The sequence below is a fragment of the Papio anubis genome, chromosome 11, assembly GCF_008728515.1.
Source record: "Papio anubis isolate 15944 chromosome 11, Panubis1.0, whole genome shotgun sequence".
Classification (NCBI taxonomy): Eukaryota; Metazoa; Chordata; class Mammalia; order Primates; family Cercopithecidae; genus Papio; species Papio anubis.
In genome coordinates, this window is record NC_044986.1 from 19,065,339 (window position 1) to 19,083,672 (window position 18,334).

At 50.3% G+C, this 18,334-nt stretch overlaps 1 protein-coding gene across 1 annotated transcript in view; it reads left to right on the top strand.

The window, feature by feature from the left end:
- The window catches only part of AFAP1L2 (actin filament associated protein 1 like 2), a 108,510-nt gene that overhangs the window by 61,391 nt on the left and 28,785 nt on the right, over positions 1 to 18,334 (top strand). The window contains exons 3-5 of the mRNA XM_031652051.1: positions 2,088 to 2,216; positions 9,205 to 9,279; positions 10,604 to 10,698. Of these exons, the coding sequence (XP_031507911.1) occupies positions 2,088 to 2,216; positions 9,205 to 9,279; positions 10,604 to 10,698 (299 nt within the window). The remainder of the gene's footprint in view (positions 1 to 2,087; positions 2,217 to 9,204; positions 9,280 to 10,603; positions 10,699 to 18,334) is intronic.

Consider the following 18,334-nt stretch of genomic DNA (forward strand, 5'->3'; position numbering starts at 1 on the left):
TGATTACACTGTGATCGCCTGCACAAACCAGGATAATCTCCTTGATTAAATCACATCTGTGAAGTCCCTTTGCCATGTCAAGTAGCATGTTCACAGATGTGGGGGGTTAGGTCATGGACATCATTGGGGGCACAATATTTAGCCCATCACAGAGGCCAGTGCTGGTAACATGGGATTATCTGTTAAAGAGGTCCAGAGGGCTGGGCGCGGTGGCTCAAGCCTGTAATCCCAGCACTTTGGGAGGCCGAGACGGGCGGATCACGAGGTCAGGAGATCGAGACCATCCTAGCTAACACGGTGAAACCCCGTCTCTACTAAAAAATACAAAAAAAAACTAGCCGGGTGAGGTGGCGGGAGCCTGTAGTCCCAGCTACTCGGGAGGCTGAGGCAGGAGAATAGCGTGAACCCGGGAAGCGGAGCTTGCAGTGAGCCGAGATTGCGCCACTGCACTCAGCCTGTACAGAGCGAGACTCCGTCTCAAAAAAAAAAAAAGAGGTCCAGAGAAAGTGTCTCAGGAGGAATGTTATCTAGACCAAGACCTGAGGTGTTACAGCGGGTAGCTCGTTAGGTTTGAGCTGGGAAGGAGAGGGCTCCCCACCCCGCCCCACACACTAGGAGTGCTGGATGACCACCAGGTGATGGTCAGGCAGTTGTTAACTGTTTCTCTAAAGGAATGATTGGTCACAGCCAGTGCCAGGGAAAGGCAGACTCCTCATAGAAAACACCTGAAACCAATCAGCAGCTTCCCAATAAGATCTCAGGAGTAGGAGAAGTAAGGTGAGGTCCCGGAAGTATGCCAGTGTAGAAAACCCCAGGTAATGCGGTCAAGCCTCACACTTGGTTTCTCAGGTCGCCTATGTAGCCGTCTTCCAAGTTGGACTTTGCTTCTTTTCCTTTCCTTACTGTTCTAAAGCTTTTAATAAACTTTCACTTCTGCTCTGAAACTCGTCTGTTTCCCCTCCTGCCTTATGCCCCTCAAATTCTTTCTTCTGAGGAGGCAAGAATTGAGGTTGCTTCAGATCCGTACGGATAACTACCACTGGTAACAGAAGGACAAGTGTGATTTAGCAGAGGGGGAGAAGACCATGATGTATGAAGGCCAGGGAAGGAAAGAGGGGTGCAGTGTTCGGGCTGTGGAGTATGACAGTGACCACGGGTGAGGCTGCTGCAGTCTGCAGGGCTTTGGAGGCCAGGTAGGGCTTCTGAGGAACCAGGTGTGGCTTTTTTTTTTTCTTCTTTTTTGATCTGGAGTCTTGCTCTGTTGCCAGGCTGGAGTGCAGTGGTGTGGTCTCAGTTCACTGCAACCTCCGCCTCCCAGGTTCAAGCGATTCTCTTGCCCTAGCCTCCTGAACAGCTGGGAACACAGGCGCACGCCACCAAGCCCAGCTAATTTTTGTATTTTTAGTAGAGATGGGGTTTCACCATGTTGGCCAGGATGGTCTCGATCTCCTGACCTTGTGACCCACCTGCCTCGGCCTCCCAAAGTGCTGGGATTACAGGTGTGAGCCACCGCGCCCGGCCCAGGTGTGGCTTTTAATCATGGACAACCCGTGAAGAGATTCGTACTTTAAAGTCATGCAGCCAAGACGAGGCTGAGAACCATAGAACTTCAGAACTGGAAGGAACTTGACAAAGCATTTGACCTAAAAGACCTAAGAAGTAAATGGGCCGAAAGCCCCCAGAGAGGATCCGGATGGGAGGAACCCTCATTCTAGCCACAGCTCTAAGAGCAGAGCTCAGCGGCCCTCAGAGCACTTTGGAGGTAGTACAGTCTTAGTTTTCACAAGCACGCTGTGAGTGCAGACGTTTGCAGTGGAGGAGATAGAAAGTCGGCCGACGAGGCCATGGTCACTCTTCCAGCACCTGGTAAGCCTGAGGCTTCAGCGGAGGCTGTTTCTCTCCCAGCCAAGGGCCTGGTTCTCTCTCCCTGTGGCCCTGGAGCTGAGAATCCCAGCCCAGTCGCCCTACACGCTGCCAGACCTCACACCAAACCCTTCCTCTTGGGACCAGAGGGTTCGAGGTGTATCTGAGCTGGGCCTTTGGAGAGAGGGCAGCCACTGTGAGTTTCTTCTGTTTCCTGTCCCTAGCCCTGGAACAGCTGCTGACGGAGTTGGATGACTTCCTCAAGATTCTTGACCAGGAGAACCTGAGCAGCACAGCCCTGGTGAAGAAGAGCTGCCTGGCGGAGCTCCTCCGGCTTTACACCAAAAGCAGCAGTGAGTGTGGGCCCCGGGCGGTGCAGAGGCCTCTACGCAAATAGAGATGGCTGTGAGTCAGTGCGGGCTGCCATAGCTAAGAACCACAGGCTGGGTGCTATAAACGACACTTCTTTTCTCACGCTTCTGGAGGCCAGAGGTCTAACATCAAGATATCAACAGGTTTGGTCCCTTCTGAGGCCTCTCTCCCTGGCATGCTGATGGCTGTCTTCTCCCTGTGTCCTCACATGGGTTTTCCTCTGTGTCTGTGTCCCAATCACCTCTTCTTATTTAATTAACTTTTTTGAAGCAGAAGCTCGCTCTGTCACCCAGTCTGGAGTGCAGTGGTGCGATCATGGTTCACTGTAGCCTCAAACTCCTGGGCTCCCAAGTAGCTGGGTCTACAAGTGCATGCCACCATGCCCAGCTATCTTTTTTTTTTCTTGTATTTGTTTTTTGTAGAGATGGAATTTCACCACATTGCCCAGGCTGGTCTCGAGCTCCTGGGCTCAAGCCAGCCACCCTGCCTGGGCCCCTCAAAGTACTGTGTGAGCCACTGCACCCAGCCCTAATCTCCTCTCTCTCTCTCTCTGAGACAAGGTCTTACTCTCTTGCCCAGGCTGGAGTGCAGTGGCATGATCTCAGTCCACTGCAATCTCCACCTCCCAGGTTCAAACGATTCTCCTGCCTCAGCCTCCAGAGTAGCTGGGATTACAGGCGCCTGCCACCATGCCCAGCTAATTTTGTATTTTGAGTAGAGACAGGGTTTCACTATGTTGGCCAGGCTGGTCTCAAACTCCTGACCTCAGGTGATCCACCCACCTCGGCCTCCCAAAGTGCTGGGATTACAGGCGCAAGCCACTGTGCCTGGCCTTAATCTCCTCTCTTTATAAGGATATCAGTCATAGTGGATTAGGGCCACCCTAATTATCTTATTTTAACTTAGCTACCTCTTTGAAGACCTATCTCCAAATGCAATCATATTCCGAGGCATACTGGGTGCTAGGATTTAATATACCAATTTAATATACGATGGTGCAGGACTGACCCGACTTGGGCCAGAGCCCTAGAAATCTCTGGCCACTTGACACAGCAGCCTATGAGTGAGGTTTTAAATGAAGTATTTTCAAAGCACTCTTCCCTGCTGGTTGAAAGTAGAGATGCAATAATGAACTATAATAATAGCTAGGGCTTACTGAACAGTCTCATGAGTATATGTAATAACCCATTTCATCTTTAAGACATCCCTGTGAGGCTGGTGCTATTGTTATAGAGGGGAAAACTGAGACCTGGAGAGTTTAACCTGCCCTGTATTACACAACCCAAGGGAAAACATAGTTGGAAGACTTTGTAAATTACAGAACCCTGAATCCATAATTTTTCTGTCTTTTTAAAATTGAGATCATTTACTTATAAAGTGCACATATGTGAAATAATCAATTCAGTGAGTTTTGATAATTGTATACCCCTGTCTCCTCATCACCCAGAACAAGATATAGAACATTTCCATTATCCAGAAAGTTCTGTCTTGGCCATTCCCAGCCGCCGAACACAAGCAACCATGGTGCTGATTAATGTTGCCTGTGCTGGAGTTCTGTATAACTGGATTCATATGATGTGTACTGTATGTCTGGCTTCTCTGGAGATTCATTCATCCATGCTGTTGAGTGTGTCTGTAGTTTGTTCCTTTTATCGCTGAGTAGTATTCCATTCTGTGAATATATCACAGTCTGTTTATCCTTTCACTTAACTGATGGCCATTTGGGTTGGTCACAGATTTGAACTATTACGAATGAGGCGGCTAGGAACATTCTTGAAAAAGTCTTCTTGTGGACATATGGTTTTATTTCTAGCAAATTCAGATTCCTTTAAAAAAGGAAAACCCTTTTTGTGAAGTCGTAACAGTTGAGTTGATTTTTATGTCAGATGTTTAAGAACTGGAAATGCTGTTTGGGGACAGTCAGGGACCGTGTGAGGGCATCTAATCCATCTGCCTCCCAGCGGGAACAGGCCAAGTGCTGCCAGGGAAGGGAAGTCTCCACCTGCCCCGGCCATCACAGTCCAGAAATGCTTCCTTGTGTCCAACCTGAATCTGCCAGACTACATTTCGAGGACTTTCCCCTTCCCTGTTCCCTGTGGAACTAGTTTCTATTCTCTGAATAAGCAGTCGTAAAGCCGAGGCATGTTGCTATATGCCCATCTGCCTTCTCTTCTGGAGGAATCATCTGCCTTAGCCTCTCATCAGAGGTGTTTTCCTTCAGCCTTTGCAGCTTCCCATGCTCCTGAAGGCTTTGTAGGGAGCGTCCGCCTGCCTGCCGCCACGAGTGCTGGTCAGCGGCACATCAAAGCAGCCCACCGTGGGAACGCAGATGGAAAATCCACATTACAAAGCGGGAAAGTTAGAGGGGGATGGTTCACTCCATGAAGGATTTATCAGTGGAATCCTCTAAAAAGCACACTCCCCACACCACTTCGATATGCTCCACCTTGAACGCACAGTGATAAAAAACGCTTCTGTTGGGAACGGAAACCACCTGTTTGTGATAAGTCTGACCCATGGTTCTTGGTGCTAACCACTCTGGCAGCGCCTCCTATATGTGGTCTCTTTTTTGAATTAACCTGTGATGTGGCTTCCTGTAGGATGACCTTTTTGTTCTGCCCTTGATCAGCTCTTATAAAGTCAGGCCTTCCCCTTCTCCTTGGACTCTGCAGCTCGTAGGGGGTGGGAAGCTGCTGAGAACTGGTCATGGGTTCCCCAAGGTGAATCACCTCCAGAGTGCCACCCATGCACAGCCACACTGAGGCCTGGGGCCTGTATTCTCAGAAGCGAAGCCCACTTGTTAATAGCCACTGTTTAACAGAACTTCCCTTCCAGCCCTCTTTGTAGCCCTTAGACCGCAGATTGGGTACAATAGCAGCCAACATTTACTGTGTACTTTCTGTGTCTCTGTACTTAATGTAGTAAATGACATGGATGACATCATTCATTCCTTATCCCAAACCTTATTCCCATTTTACCAGCAAGGAAACCAAGCCTCTGAAAGTCACTTTCCTGAGGGCACACGGCTGTGAGGGCAGAGCCAGGGCTTGGGCCTGGACAGGTGGACCTAACCTTGTCTCCCCCTGCTCCATTGCGCTTCAGTAACTGTTGTCGCACAGGACAGAATTTTAAACAGACATACCACACCTGAAATTACAGCATTCTTTCCCTTGCCCTCCCAGACCCACCTCTACCCAAAAATTAGCTCAGCCTGTTGAGACTTGTAGATGGAGGCAAGGTGATCATCTCAAGATAGCCGTGGTCCACACAGGCTGAGCTGCTGGGACTTCCACACATTTTGGGCAGGATGTGTATGTGTGCATTTATACTTCGCAAAGGGAATTGTCTCTTTTGAGTTTTCTGATCTTTGTTTTTTGTTTTTTTTTTTTTCCTCAGTGTAACAATTTTTTCTACCCTCTTTGCTTTTTGTCTGGATGGAAGGTCCAGGCATAGACTAAGATCTGTTTATTGAGGGCTTGGCTCCCTGTGGTCTGTTCCAGCCTTCATCAGTGAGAGCTGTGTCCCTACCATACCAGCCCTTGCTCCTGCCTCACACTCCTACTCCCACCCTCAGAAGTTCCAAGGACGTTTCAGTGGCTGCCCCTCTGATCAAAAGCACTTCAAAGGCTCTGTATCCAGTGGTAGCAAACAGGTTCACGTTCCTCCTCCCCACCCTACACCAGTTCTCTGGGAAGGACCACCCTCTGCAGACCTCCAAGCACTTTGAGCTCATCTTCCCAACACCTTCAGGCCATAGTCATTTCCCACCCACTGTGTAACGATCAGATTCAGGTATGTCTCTCCTGCCAGACTGTGGAGTTCACAAAGGCAGAGGTAACATCTGTTCTCTGCTGTATCCCCAACACTTAGCAGCACAGTGCTGATGCTGAATGCACTTCTTCAGATAGTTGAGTGAATGATAGAAAGTTCTCCAGCCCAAGGCTGCCGCCTCCCAGACAGGACTGAGCAGTCTGGCCTCCCTGTCAGCGACCTCACTGACTAGGGCCAGGTTACTGTATTTTTCCCACAATTGCAGAAGGTCTTGGGAGCCTCTTGTTTCCCAACCTGGATAGTCCTAGATTAGCAACCCTCTAGGAATCAAAACTAAGTCAGCCTCAGCCTGCAGCACACCCGAGGTGGGCCGATGCACCCTCATGAAGTGGCCAGTGTGAGTTTTCTCTGCAACTTACAAATCGTCATCTTAGAGAGAAAGCACCTGCTCAGAATCTAACATTTAAAACAATAACATCTTGTCTTTTATTTTTTTGTATAGGTGTGTGAACTTAATGATATAAAAAAATAAAACGAACACTGAACACTATTTATGTTCTTCCAGTTCCTTTTCTGATCTTTATCAGCATTATCTGAATATTTTGTAGTTTTCCTCTGTTTTCTGCTTTACATTATTTTTATATTTAGAATTGCTGCATGCACACATTTCCATGTGTTGACAATTCATATACTTTTTCTTTTTTTGCTATTCTGAAACATGATCTTATAATCAAACTCTAGGTCTTGAATATCTTTGTAAACAGACACAGAGCTACCTTGCTAGTTTTCATGATTGGGTAGAGTTCAATGCTGGGTGAATCCTAATGTTTAACCTATTGGTAGACATTTACGTTTTTTTTTTTTTGACGGAGTTTGAGACGGAGTCTCGCTCTGTCACCCAGGCTGGAGTGCAGTGGCACTATCTCAGCTCACTGCAAGCTCTGCCTCCTGGGTTCATGCCATTCTCCTGCCTCAGCCTCCTGAGTAGCTGGGACTACAGGCACCCACCACCAAGTCTGGCTAATTTTTTGTATTTTTAGTAGAGACAGGGTTTCACCATGTTAGCCAGGATGATCTCGATCTCCTGACCTCGTGATCTGCCCGCCTTGGCCTCCCAAAGTGCTGGGATTACAGGTATGAGCCACCGTGCCTGGCCATATTTTGTATTCTTTTTTTAAAAAAATTCATGCAATATTGTAGTGAATGTCCTTAAATACAGTTTTCTTTAAAGGCTAGAGTTTATTTGTAGGATAAGTTTCTGGCAGTAGAAATGCTGGGTCAAAGAATATGAACACAAAAACATATCCTCCAAAATCATCTCTAAAATGGCCATGCCAATTATACACTCTTCAGTAATCTATTTAGTTTTTAAACATGACTTGCTGTTGTATATGTTGATGTGCCATGGTTTGTTACCATTTTCCTGTTGTTGAGCCTTTCAGTCACGTCCCATGTTTTAAGCTGTCATTTTTCGTCTTAGTTGTAAGGTTACCTTACCTTTCCAAACCCCCTAGTATCTGAGTTTTGTACTCTTGAAAACTGAAGAGTTTGGTTAAAACAGGCAGTATTTCATCATGATTGTTTTCCATACTATGCAGACAAGAAAACGGAGGCACAAGGGTTAGGTGCTTTACCCAGAATTCTGCCATTATGGCAAAGCTTTGGTTGAGACGCCCTCTCCTGCCTCTCCCTGCAGGGCACTTTTCCCCTCTGCCATGTTCTGGAGAAGGGACTGACCCAGCCCCCTTTGAGTCTCAGTGGGTGGGAGTCTGTGAGTTTCGGTTCACTCCATTCATACCTCATAGCTCCCACCATAAACTGCTGCAGTCCCTGGCACAGGGGTGACATTGCTGACTGGTCCTGGCAGGGCAAGGCACCAAGATGACAACCCCAGGTGCCGTTCACTGAGGCTGTATCCAGCCCATCCTGTTCCTCTTGGCTCTTGGGGCCCTGCTTTTGCAGGCCTGTTGGCTGGAGTTTGGGTGGTCTGTGGCCGTGGAACAGAGTGACGCTGAACTGCTTCCTTCGCCAGAGGTTAGAATTGGGTCCTTTGGCTCAGTAACGCAGTCTCCAACCACCGGAATTTATCAGCCACAAGTTTCTAGGAAATGCAAATTAAGGCTGCAGAAGAAATTCAAGAGGATTTTGACAAAGAGAAACCCTAGGACGAGTTTCCTCTGAAGACTTCTGAAGAAAGGGTCCTTGGGGGATTGGAAGTGGAGCAAGAGTTAGAAGGCCAGCTTTTCTCTGCCCAGACAGGCGTGGGAAAGGTGACTTAGCCTGCACAGAAGTGGTTTTGAAGGAGGGCATGGGTTGTGCCACTGCAGGGTATAATCCATAGGGTAGAGCAGGTGGCTGGTGGCTCTTCAGTTCTTATTCTCAGGATACTCACCCCTTTAAACTCAGAACTCACGTGATTTGGCTATTCAGGTCCCCCTTCACCCGTCCAATGGCCCCCTACCTAGAGGCCTCTGAGCTAAACTTCCAGGTCCTCAGTGTGACCTGGCTTATCTACACACACTCGGATTAGCCCATTCAAGTAATTTAGACTAGGGTGAGAATGACAGGAAATATTTTACAATTTAAATGAAATGCTAGGAAGCCCAGAGACATCTCTACTTGGTGGGGATACAAGGCAGATCTTGAACTTAAGATTTCTTTCTTTCTTTTTTTTTTTAAAGACGGAGTCTCACTCTGTTGCCCAGGCTGGAGTGCAGTGGTGTGATCTCGGCTCACTGCAAACTCTGCCTCCCGAGTTCGAGTGATTCTCCTGCCTTAGTCTCCTGAGTAGTTACGATTATAGGCACGCCACCATGCCTGGCTAACTTTTGTATTTTTAGTAGAGACAGGGTTTCACCACGTTGGCCAGGCTGGTCTCCAACTCCTGACCTCAAGTGATCCGCCTGCCTCGGCCTCCCAAAGCACAGGATTTTTATTCCTTAAGTTATCCTTCTGTATCTTACCTGCCCCCACCCCCTCGGCCAGGCTAGAAAACCAGCAGTCAGCAACTTGTCATTTCTCTTTTGCAAATCTGTCAGCTCTTTCCATGTTAGACTATTCTTTCAATCCACTGAAAATGCCGTGTGCTTTTACTGGAACCCAGGCAGACGAAAACGGCTCTGGGGTAACAGGGTTTCTGGCTGGAGGCCCTTTCTCTTCATGAAGTCACACGAAGCCCGTGTCTCCTTCCTTCTGCAGGCTCTGATGAGGAGTACATTTATATGAACAAAGTGACCATCAACCAGCAACAGAATGCAGAGTCTCAAGGCAAAGGTATGAGGCTGGGATCACTGACGGGATGGCCACTCCCGGGCTGAGGGAAGGTCCACGCTGGTTCTGTCCCACCTCTTCTTCCTCCCAGCCGGCACACAGACCCGCCTGGCGGAGTTATTTTTGGAAGCCACATTTTGGTTGGTGGTATTTTGGGTTGATGTATTTTGGGATGTTTCAACAGGCCACCCCCTCCTTGCCCATTGGATAAGGAATCTGGCCCTAAAACTTTTTGGCTGTTCCCAGCATCATCCTAGGAACAGGAAGTCATAATTCAGATGTTCGAAGAAAGCAGCTGTGTGTGGTGCTGATCCCACGGTTCTGCCTTTATGTCTTTTGATAGAAGTCTGTTTTGAGGAAGAGGAGAGAAATAAATGGTGGTGTCAGCAACTGCCTTAATAGTCACAGATGATGTTCAAAGGTGCTGTCTTTGGTGGAACGTTTTGTCTCCCATGGGAAGGACATATGTTGTCTTCCATGGTGCCTCCCTCTTCTGCTCTGTTCTGCTCTCTGCTTTTCCCTTAAAACCTCCAGGGAGGGGCCTGGCAAGACCCTGGGGAGGCCCAGAGGTATGCAGAGCTGCCTAGTTGCAGAAGAGGCAGGCTAAGAAGCACCATCTCCTAACTCCCAAGCCTGTGACTCAAACACAAAGGCTTAGAGAGGGGTGGGAACACAGCATTGCAAAGCACTCAGTCCCGTCAAAGGCTTGTCTTTGAGACATCAGCCACCAAATCCCCGAGGTCGGGCCTGCCTGAGACTGTCTGTCCCAGGGCTGGCTGAAATGGACAGGCTCAGAAGTGTCTTTGGCACCTTTCCTTACAAGTGCACCGAGGGTTGGTGGCCTCACTTCCCCAGTGTGGCTCCTTCACTTCCTGCCCCTCACCAAGCCTGAGACATGGCAGAACCCATCCAGATGAGGTTGGCCACTCTGGTGGGGGTCGCTTGCCTTCCGGGTATACTGTGGGAGGAAAAAGCCATAATCACAGGGTCCATGCTGAGAGTGGCTCAATATAGTGGCCGCCAGGCAGCTCCTCTGCTGGCCGAAGCTCTGTGGCTAGACCATTTTTTTGACGTGGGGTGGGTAGGGGAGCAGGTACAGAGGCTGCCAGAAATACCAGGCACATGGCTGGGGCACTCCTGTACCCTATCCTTGGAGGAAAAACAACTTCGGCTCCAGAGACCGCCTGCCTGGATAATAAACACCTCAAAAAGAGGCGCATGTGCATGTGACCAGGAACGGTGCATGTGACCGGGCATTCCTGAGGAAGGAGACCCTGTGTGAGGCTGCTCACCCCTCACCGAAGCCTTCTCCTTTTGCTGCCCGCAGTGCCTGAGGAACAGGGCCTGCTGCCCAATGGGGAGCCCAGCCAGCACTCCTCGGCCCCTCAGAAGAGCCTTCCAGACCTCCCACCACCCAAGATGGTAAGTGTCAGTCCAGGACCCCTGATTTCCCTGATGTGAGCCCCTTGAATGTCCAGTTGTCCTCACAGGTGTCAGCTCACTCAGCGTCTGGCATTTTCTGAGCAACTACTGTGTTCGGGGACGGGGACAAGGCACGGGTAGGGACAGAGCAAAAGTAAACCTGCCTACAGGGGATTTGCTTGGGGCCGCGGTACTCCGGATGCTGAGGGTGATGGGTCTGGGGAAATTTGATTGAGTGCCACCTGACGCTACTCAGGCTCTTTATCCAGTATCATGTGAACAGGGCCATGAACAGCTGTGGTCATCAGCCTAGGCCACAGTGACCTTTAAAAAATTTGCAAGAGCCAGGTGTAGTGGTGCATGCCTGTAGTCCCAGCTACTCGGGAGGCTGAGGCAGGAGGATTGCATGAGGCCAGGAACTGGAGGCTGTAGTGCACTGTGATCACACCTGTGAATAGCCACTATAGGCCAACCTGGACAACATAGCAAGACCCCATCTCTAAGATATAAAATAAGTGAATAAATAAATAAATAAATCATTCCCCTATGTTGTTCTGGAGTTAAAAAGCAAAGGAAAAGTAAAAATTCATAAATCATATCATACTGCACTTCCTGCTTGAACCTTACCAATAGTTCTTATTAAACATAGAAAAAACAAAATCCCATTTCTTAGCATGGCCTCAGGGCCTATGATCTGGCTCAGCTTCATTGTCCGGCCTCCTCATACAGGGTCTTCACTGGCCTCCCTTCTGCCCCTGGATTCTGTCACTGTGGTCAGGCCTGCTTTAGGGATTTTGCACCACCTGGGCCCCTACTAACTTCTCATCTCTCCGGAGTTCTTAAGAGAGACTTCGGCCGGGACGCGGTGGCTCACGCCTGTAATCCCAGCACTTTGGGAGGCCGAGGTGGGCGGATCACGAGGTCGGGAGATCGAGACCATCTTGGCTAACACAGTGAAACCCCATCTCTACTAAAAATACAAAAAATTAGCCGGGCGTGGTGGCGGGCGCCTGTAGTCCCAGCTACTCGGGAGGCTGAGGCAGGAGAATGGCGTGAACCTGGGAGGCAGAGCTTGCAGTGAGCCGAGATCGCGCCACTGCACTCCAGCCTGGGCGACAGAGCAAGACTCCGTCTCAAAAAAAAAAAAAAAAAAAGAGAAGAGACTTTTGCTGCCTTGGCTAAGTAAGGCATCCCTCCCCCATCTGCACCCAGGTTGCTATCTACCCACCACCCAGTTACCCGCTCCATGGCTTGTGCTACTGGAACAGTCTTGTTTACTGTCTCCTTTCCTGATGTCAGCTCCTGAGGACAGGGACCTTGTCTCTCGTTTACTATTTTGTGTCCAGTATCTGCAGACATGGACAGAGGTAGGCCATACATAAATATCCATTAATTTGGATGGATGGAGTTGTAAAATCATATGGATGTGGGTTCAAATCCCAGTTCTGCATGCCACTAGCTCTTTGGCCTTGAGCAAGTTATTTGAAGTCTCTAACCCTCTGTTTCCTGGTTTATATGGAAGAAGTGCTCACATCTGTCTCATCAGATGGGCTTATTCAATGGGCTAAGGCTGGCAGCCCCTCACCACTGTGTGGCATACTGTGCTAGTATTCAGTGAGATAAGTGGTAGTATTTATATTTTAAGGGTGAGGAAACCTAATGTCACACAGCCTGTAAGTAACAGAGTCAGCATTTGAACCCACGTTCTTTCCCCTGTAGGGCATGGCTGGGGAGGGATCCTGGGGCAGGACTGGGGTCTCAGCTTAGAAGGGTTTATATGGGTAGCCAGGGGGTCTGGGGTCAGCGCCAGCAGGAAGCTAAGCTCCCGCCAAGTGACCATCACCTGATCTGTGGGCACATGTTTCCGTGGAGGGGATCCCAGCCCCAGAATGGCTCTGGACCGGCCCCTTCATTCGTGCCTTCCTGGGGGGCAGGGGCCACAGCTGAGGATCTGACTCCACCATGTGTGATGGGTGGGCAGTTCCGGAGAACCGGGGACAGTGTCCCACTGCATGCTGTCCCTTGAGCTGGGTGACAGCTGGTGGGGACTCCTCATCTCAGGCTGAGTGAGGCTTGATGTCAAGACTGAACCTGAGTCCCTGGTGTCCCTGTGATGCCGACAGTGCCAGTCACTGTTATACGCTGAGCCTCAACCCCATCCCATGCACACACACCATCCGCCCACCACCCAGCAAGGAATAGGTATTTTCGTCACTGTTTTTCATATGAAGAAACAGACTCAGAGTTAAAAACCACTGGCCAAGGTCCCACAGTTGGGAGGTACTAGGCCAGGATTTAAATGCAGGCTTTTGTTGTTGTTGTTCCCAATTCCTCCCCCAGCCTGGGCCTCCCTGACATTTGCTCCTGTCTGTAGCAGAGCAAGGGCTCAAGCTGTGTCCCTCCAGCGCCAGGCTCCCCTCACTTTCAGTCCGATACTTGGGGGAACAGCACAGCGCCTCTGCTGTCCCATCCGTATGCTGACGGCTTTAACCAGAGGTTTTCTGGTGTGGCCCAGGCATTGCTTGCTGGCTGGTGGGAGTGGAAAGGTGGCTGTTCTGAGCCACGGCTGGAACTTTTCTATCCTAAATCCAGCGTCTGATTCTGACCAAGGTACCTTGGGCTTTGCCAGTGGAAGTGCCATCGTCTGCCCCACCAGGGACAGCTGCGGGTGGGTCCTCAGCTGGTGGGTAGGGGCAGAGTTTCACGAGCACCGAGTACTGTGTGAGTGTTCGAGAAATTGTGTTTTACGAACAGCATGGACTGAGGGGCCCAGGGTTTGGGGCCTGGCTATAGCTGTAAGTTAACTGGGCCATGGTGAGTCCCTGTGGGCCCTGGGATTCTGGTGCTGGCTTCTGCTCCTCGGCCAGTGCCCTGTGCCTCGGACACTGAGTGTGGAGAGGGTCACGTGGTTCCCTCTAGAGTAGACTTCTTGGATTGTCGTCTGTGATTAGGGCTTGTGTCCTGTTTGAAAGGACAACTGCAACTGGTGCTGCAGTTGGGGAAAATATCAGTACCCAGGAATGGCCCAATCCCAAGGTGGCCTTTCAGCCAAGTGGTAACTGCCTGTGGACAGCTTCCAGGCCCCAGGGAGACTTCTAGCAAAGCCAGCTGAGTTGACAGGAAAAGGCAGCTCCCTCCCACTTTGTGGACTTTGCTGTGAAGGACCAGAGATGGGCGTGGACCGCGAGTCCCCTGACTAGGTCCCTCTTGGTCTTGTAGAAGGCACCCAACTACCCCAGGGGGTGCCAGATGTGGTGCGGGGATGTAGGTGGTGTCCACCAGGCACTCTCCCTGTCCTTGCCCACACACACGAGCACACGTCCTCACTCCCTCAGGCCTCGTCAGGTTGAATCAGGCTGAAGCAGCCATCACTCTTAGTCCAGGGCCCCCAGAGGAGCGGCGTCAGGGCAGAGCCGTGTCTGTGGCTCTGAAGGAGGAGGAGAACCAGAGCAGGGAGAGGCCGTGGCCGCTGGAACCCCATGGCCATGCTAGCCAGACCATCAGCTGTGGCCAACAAACATCTGTTTCTGCTGCAAGGACCACAGCACCTGGCTGTGTAGACAGCAGCCTGGAGAGGCCACAGCTGCCTGAGTCACTGTCCAGCTGAGGCTGGAGCCCTGAGCCTGGAGTGCCCTGTGGCCTCTCTTCCTCAGACAGAAAACCCGTCCCTTCCTCCCCTGATCCCAGAACTTCAAGGTGTCAGGGAGGCTGCTCCACCTGAGGGCTGGGCCCTGCACAGCTGCCTGGCCCTGGACTCACCGGCCCCTTCTGCAGCACCTGGACGTCCGCCTGGGGTCCTCAGGGCCTATGGCTGGGCCAGGATCATGCCTCGGTCGCAGGCTCGGGATGCTTTTCGGCCACGAGCCCAGATGTCCTCACTCCAACCCCTACAGACTCAGTAGAGAGCAGGTCTGTCCAGCGATAGAAGGGGCAGCCAGGGGTTTGGAGTGACCTCGTGGGTGTGGACAGTGACTCACGGAGCTGTGGCCTCTCCAGGCTGCTGTCTACACAGCCAGGTGCCGTGGTCCTTGCAGGAGAAACAGATGTTTGTTGGCCATGGTTGATGGTCTGGCTAGCATGGCCATCTCCACCCCATCATCCCTCTGAGGCCTGGCCACGCGCTGGCCTGCTGTTATATGAGCTGCTCTGTGGGGGAAGCCACTTAATCCCTAAAAGGACGTTGCCATGGCTAGCCTGGGAGGCTGGGCCTGGCCTGTCCACTCACCCCCACCTGGGAGCCTTCTGCAGTGTACTCTGGGGCAGGGTGGTTAGAGCTGTGAGGACGCCTCGGGTCCTCTGAGCCATCCCTCATCAGCTCTTGTGTCTAGTCTAAGCCAGGGGTTGGCAAACTGGAGCTCACTGGCCAAATCGGATCTGCAACATCCTTTAGTCAATAGTGTTTTATTAGAACGCAGCCAAGCTTATTTAGTTGTATTAGTCTGTGGACTTCTGAGCTACAGCAAGCAGTAGAGTTGAATAGCTGAGATAAGACAGAGGTTCCGAGTGGCCCACAGATCCCTAAAACATTTACTTTTTGCCCTTTCCTGAAAAGATTTGCGGCCCTTTGGACCTCTGGTCTGGTCAATCCTGCCATGCCTGACTCGCTCACACGGTCCCTTCCTCCAAACAGTCAAAGTTTTTCAGGTTTTGATGTTAAATCTCTTCTGGATCTTCATTTAATATTCACATTCTTCCTGTAATCCCAGCACTTTGAGAGGTCAAGGCGGGCAGATCACCTGAGGTCAGGAGTTTGAGACCAGCCTGGCCAACATGGTGAAACCCCGTCTCTACAAAAAATACAAAAGTTAGCCAGGCATGGTGGCACGCGCCTGTAATCCCAGCTACTCAGGAGGCTGAGGCAGGAGAATCACTTGAACCCAGGAGCTGAAAGTTGCGGTGAGCTGAGATCACGCCACTGTACTCCAGCCTGGGCAACACAGCGAGACTCTGCCTCAAAATATATATATATAGAATTCACAGTCTTTACCATCATAATGATAATAATTAAAATAATAGTCCTTTCTCCTTAACCCTGTGAGATGATCTGTCTCCTTGAAGCTCTGATAATAGGTCATTGTGTCTGTTTAATCACATGACTCATCATTTAACCCAGCATCCTTGAGAGCTGGGACTCCATCCTGTGGTCTCCTCTGCACCCACCCCCGGAGTGCATTGGTTTATCTTCCACCAAACACATATGTAACACCTTTCTCCCTTTCTTATTTTTACATTTTATTTTTTAGGTTAGTAAAAACTAATGTGTACTGAATATTGAATAGTGATAGGCACACTTCGATCCTTACAGCAACCCCATGTGACAGGTATTTCTACTCTCCCCATCTTATGCCAGGTCCAGAGAGGTCAAGTGAGTTGGTCGGAGTCACACGGCGAGGATGTCCTAGTGTCAGGATTCAAGCCTAGTTCTGGGGATCGTACTCCATTCCTGCCCTGCACTGTCTCTGCATAGTGAGCCATTTTCAGAGTTTGCAGTGTCAACCTACAGGCAAAAAATGGAGGCAAAATAAATATAAGTAGAGAGTTTATTCTGACCAAATTTGAGGGCTGCAGTCCAGGAGCACAGATTCAAGTTACCCTGAATCCATGTTCCTATTGGCAGCAGTTACAAGTGGGTTTTCAAAGGAAAAAGAAGAGACAGTTTTTAAGTTGTTTACCAATATTTTACATTAAAATACCGTAAGCTATCCATCAGCTAAACATTGTTCTTTGTAGCATACATTCCAGGATCCTGAAGATAATGGATGAGGCAGCTAGTGAGGAATAAAATGCCTTTAAACAGTTGACCCCAGGAATGGGAATGGGGAGGGGAGAAAACGGTGCCCGAAGCCCTATACTCCTGTCTCTGGGCTTGATACATTTTGCACACCTGAGTAGCTCAAACTCCTCTGAGCTATTTTTCTTCTCAACAGAAGCTTAGGAGACACTCAGAAAACACTGCCTGGCTCCACCCTGGACAGGACAGGAGGCCCCCAGGGACAGGCCCTGTGGTGATGACCCCTGGGGAGCTCCTGCAGAAGAGTTCACTCCTCCCTTTGTCCTGTTCGACTCTCGGGAATCCTGACCTGGGGGGGCCAGATCTTCGGTGCCCAGAGCTTTTCTCCAGATGGGACCCGCCTGATGGGAATGGAGCTTCTTGGAGGCTGGAGCTGGAGGCCCAGCCAGATCAGACTATGAGGCCTAGGACCCACGGGGGAGACCTTACTGCTGTGGCGGCGAGAGGACCCTTTCCCTGTGGACCCTAGGGAGCCTGTTGTTAGTGGATCACGGGCAGTCTGTCACTGTCTCAGCCTTTTCTCAGGCTGCTGGCTGGCCAGGGGGACCAGGACAGGCTGAGTCAGCAAAGATACTGCACCAGGCTGGGACTGCAAAGAGGGAGGACCATGTGCTAGCAGTTACCAGTGACGCGCCCATTGTCGCTAGGGCAGAGGTGTGCGACCTGACTCCCTTCAGCAGTGCATCTGTCGTCCCAGTACAGTGTCAGGTTTGCTTACAAAATGACCAAATTCTTTGATTCCTTCCTTTGTAGGGGGTGCCATGTGCCAGAGGAGGGCTGAAGGCTGTTCTGAGTCTGCCCTGTGCCTCGTGTCAGCTCTGTTGGTACAGGACCAGATCTGCTGCTGGACCCAGGCTGTGGCCTGGTCTCAGCCAACCCTCTGTGATGCCCCGTCAGGGTCAATCCTCTTCGTCTCAGCTTGCAGGACAACAGTCTAGTAGTTCGACTCCTGTCACATTAACTGCCCTCACTGCCCAACCTGCAGACCCTGGAACTGTGGAGGGGCCCCAGACAGTGATAACAATGGCCTCCTTGTATTTAACATGGGCCAGGCCCTGTGGAAACAGTCACGTTTTGTCTCATTGAATTTTCAAAACAACCCTAGTATTATTTTATAAAGAAGGAAAGCAAGGCTCAGAGAGCCTGTCACATACCCAAGGTTAAATCTATGAGGTCCTAAAGCCTGGATTGAAATCAAGTTACATGAACTCCAGGGTCTATATAAACAGATTGTAGAGTCCAAGCCACACAGGACTGGGCTCTGGGGACCCTTGTATCCTCGCCCTGGGGAAGCTGGAAGGCATACTCTTGCAGCCCATGGAGTTTCATGATTCAGAAAGACTCTGGGGGCCGGGTGTGGTGGCTGGCGCCCGTGATCCCAACAATTTGGGAAGCCAAGGCAGGCAGTCACTTAAGGTCAGGGGTTTGAGACCAGCCTGGTCAACATGATGAAACCCCATCTCTGCTAAAAATATAAAAGTTAGCCGGGCGTGGTGGCGCTCCCCTGTAGTCCCAGCTACTCAGGAGACTGAGGCAGGAGAATCACTTGAACCTGGGAGGCAGAAGTTGCAGTGAATCGAGATCGTACCACTGCACTCCAGCCTGGGTGACAGAGTAAGACTCTATCTGAAAAACACAACAAAAGAGACCCACGTTCAAGGGTGCTTACACATTCATGACCTGTCTCTCATAATAGTAATGCAACAAGTTACCTCTTTTTCTCCCCCATGGTTGCTGTATAAAGGTAGCTTATGGAAGCATAGTTTCATAGTCTAGTGCCTACTGTGCAGGTGGAATAAGGGAGGAACAGAATGATTTCATGTTCTATGCTTCTAACACAGTTGC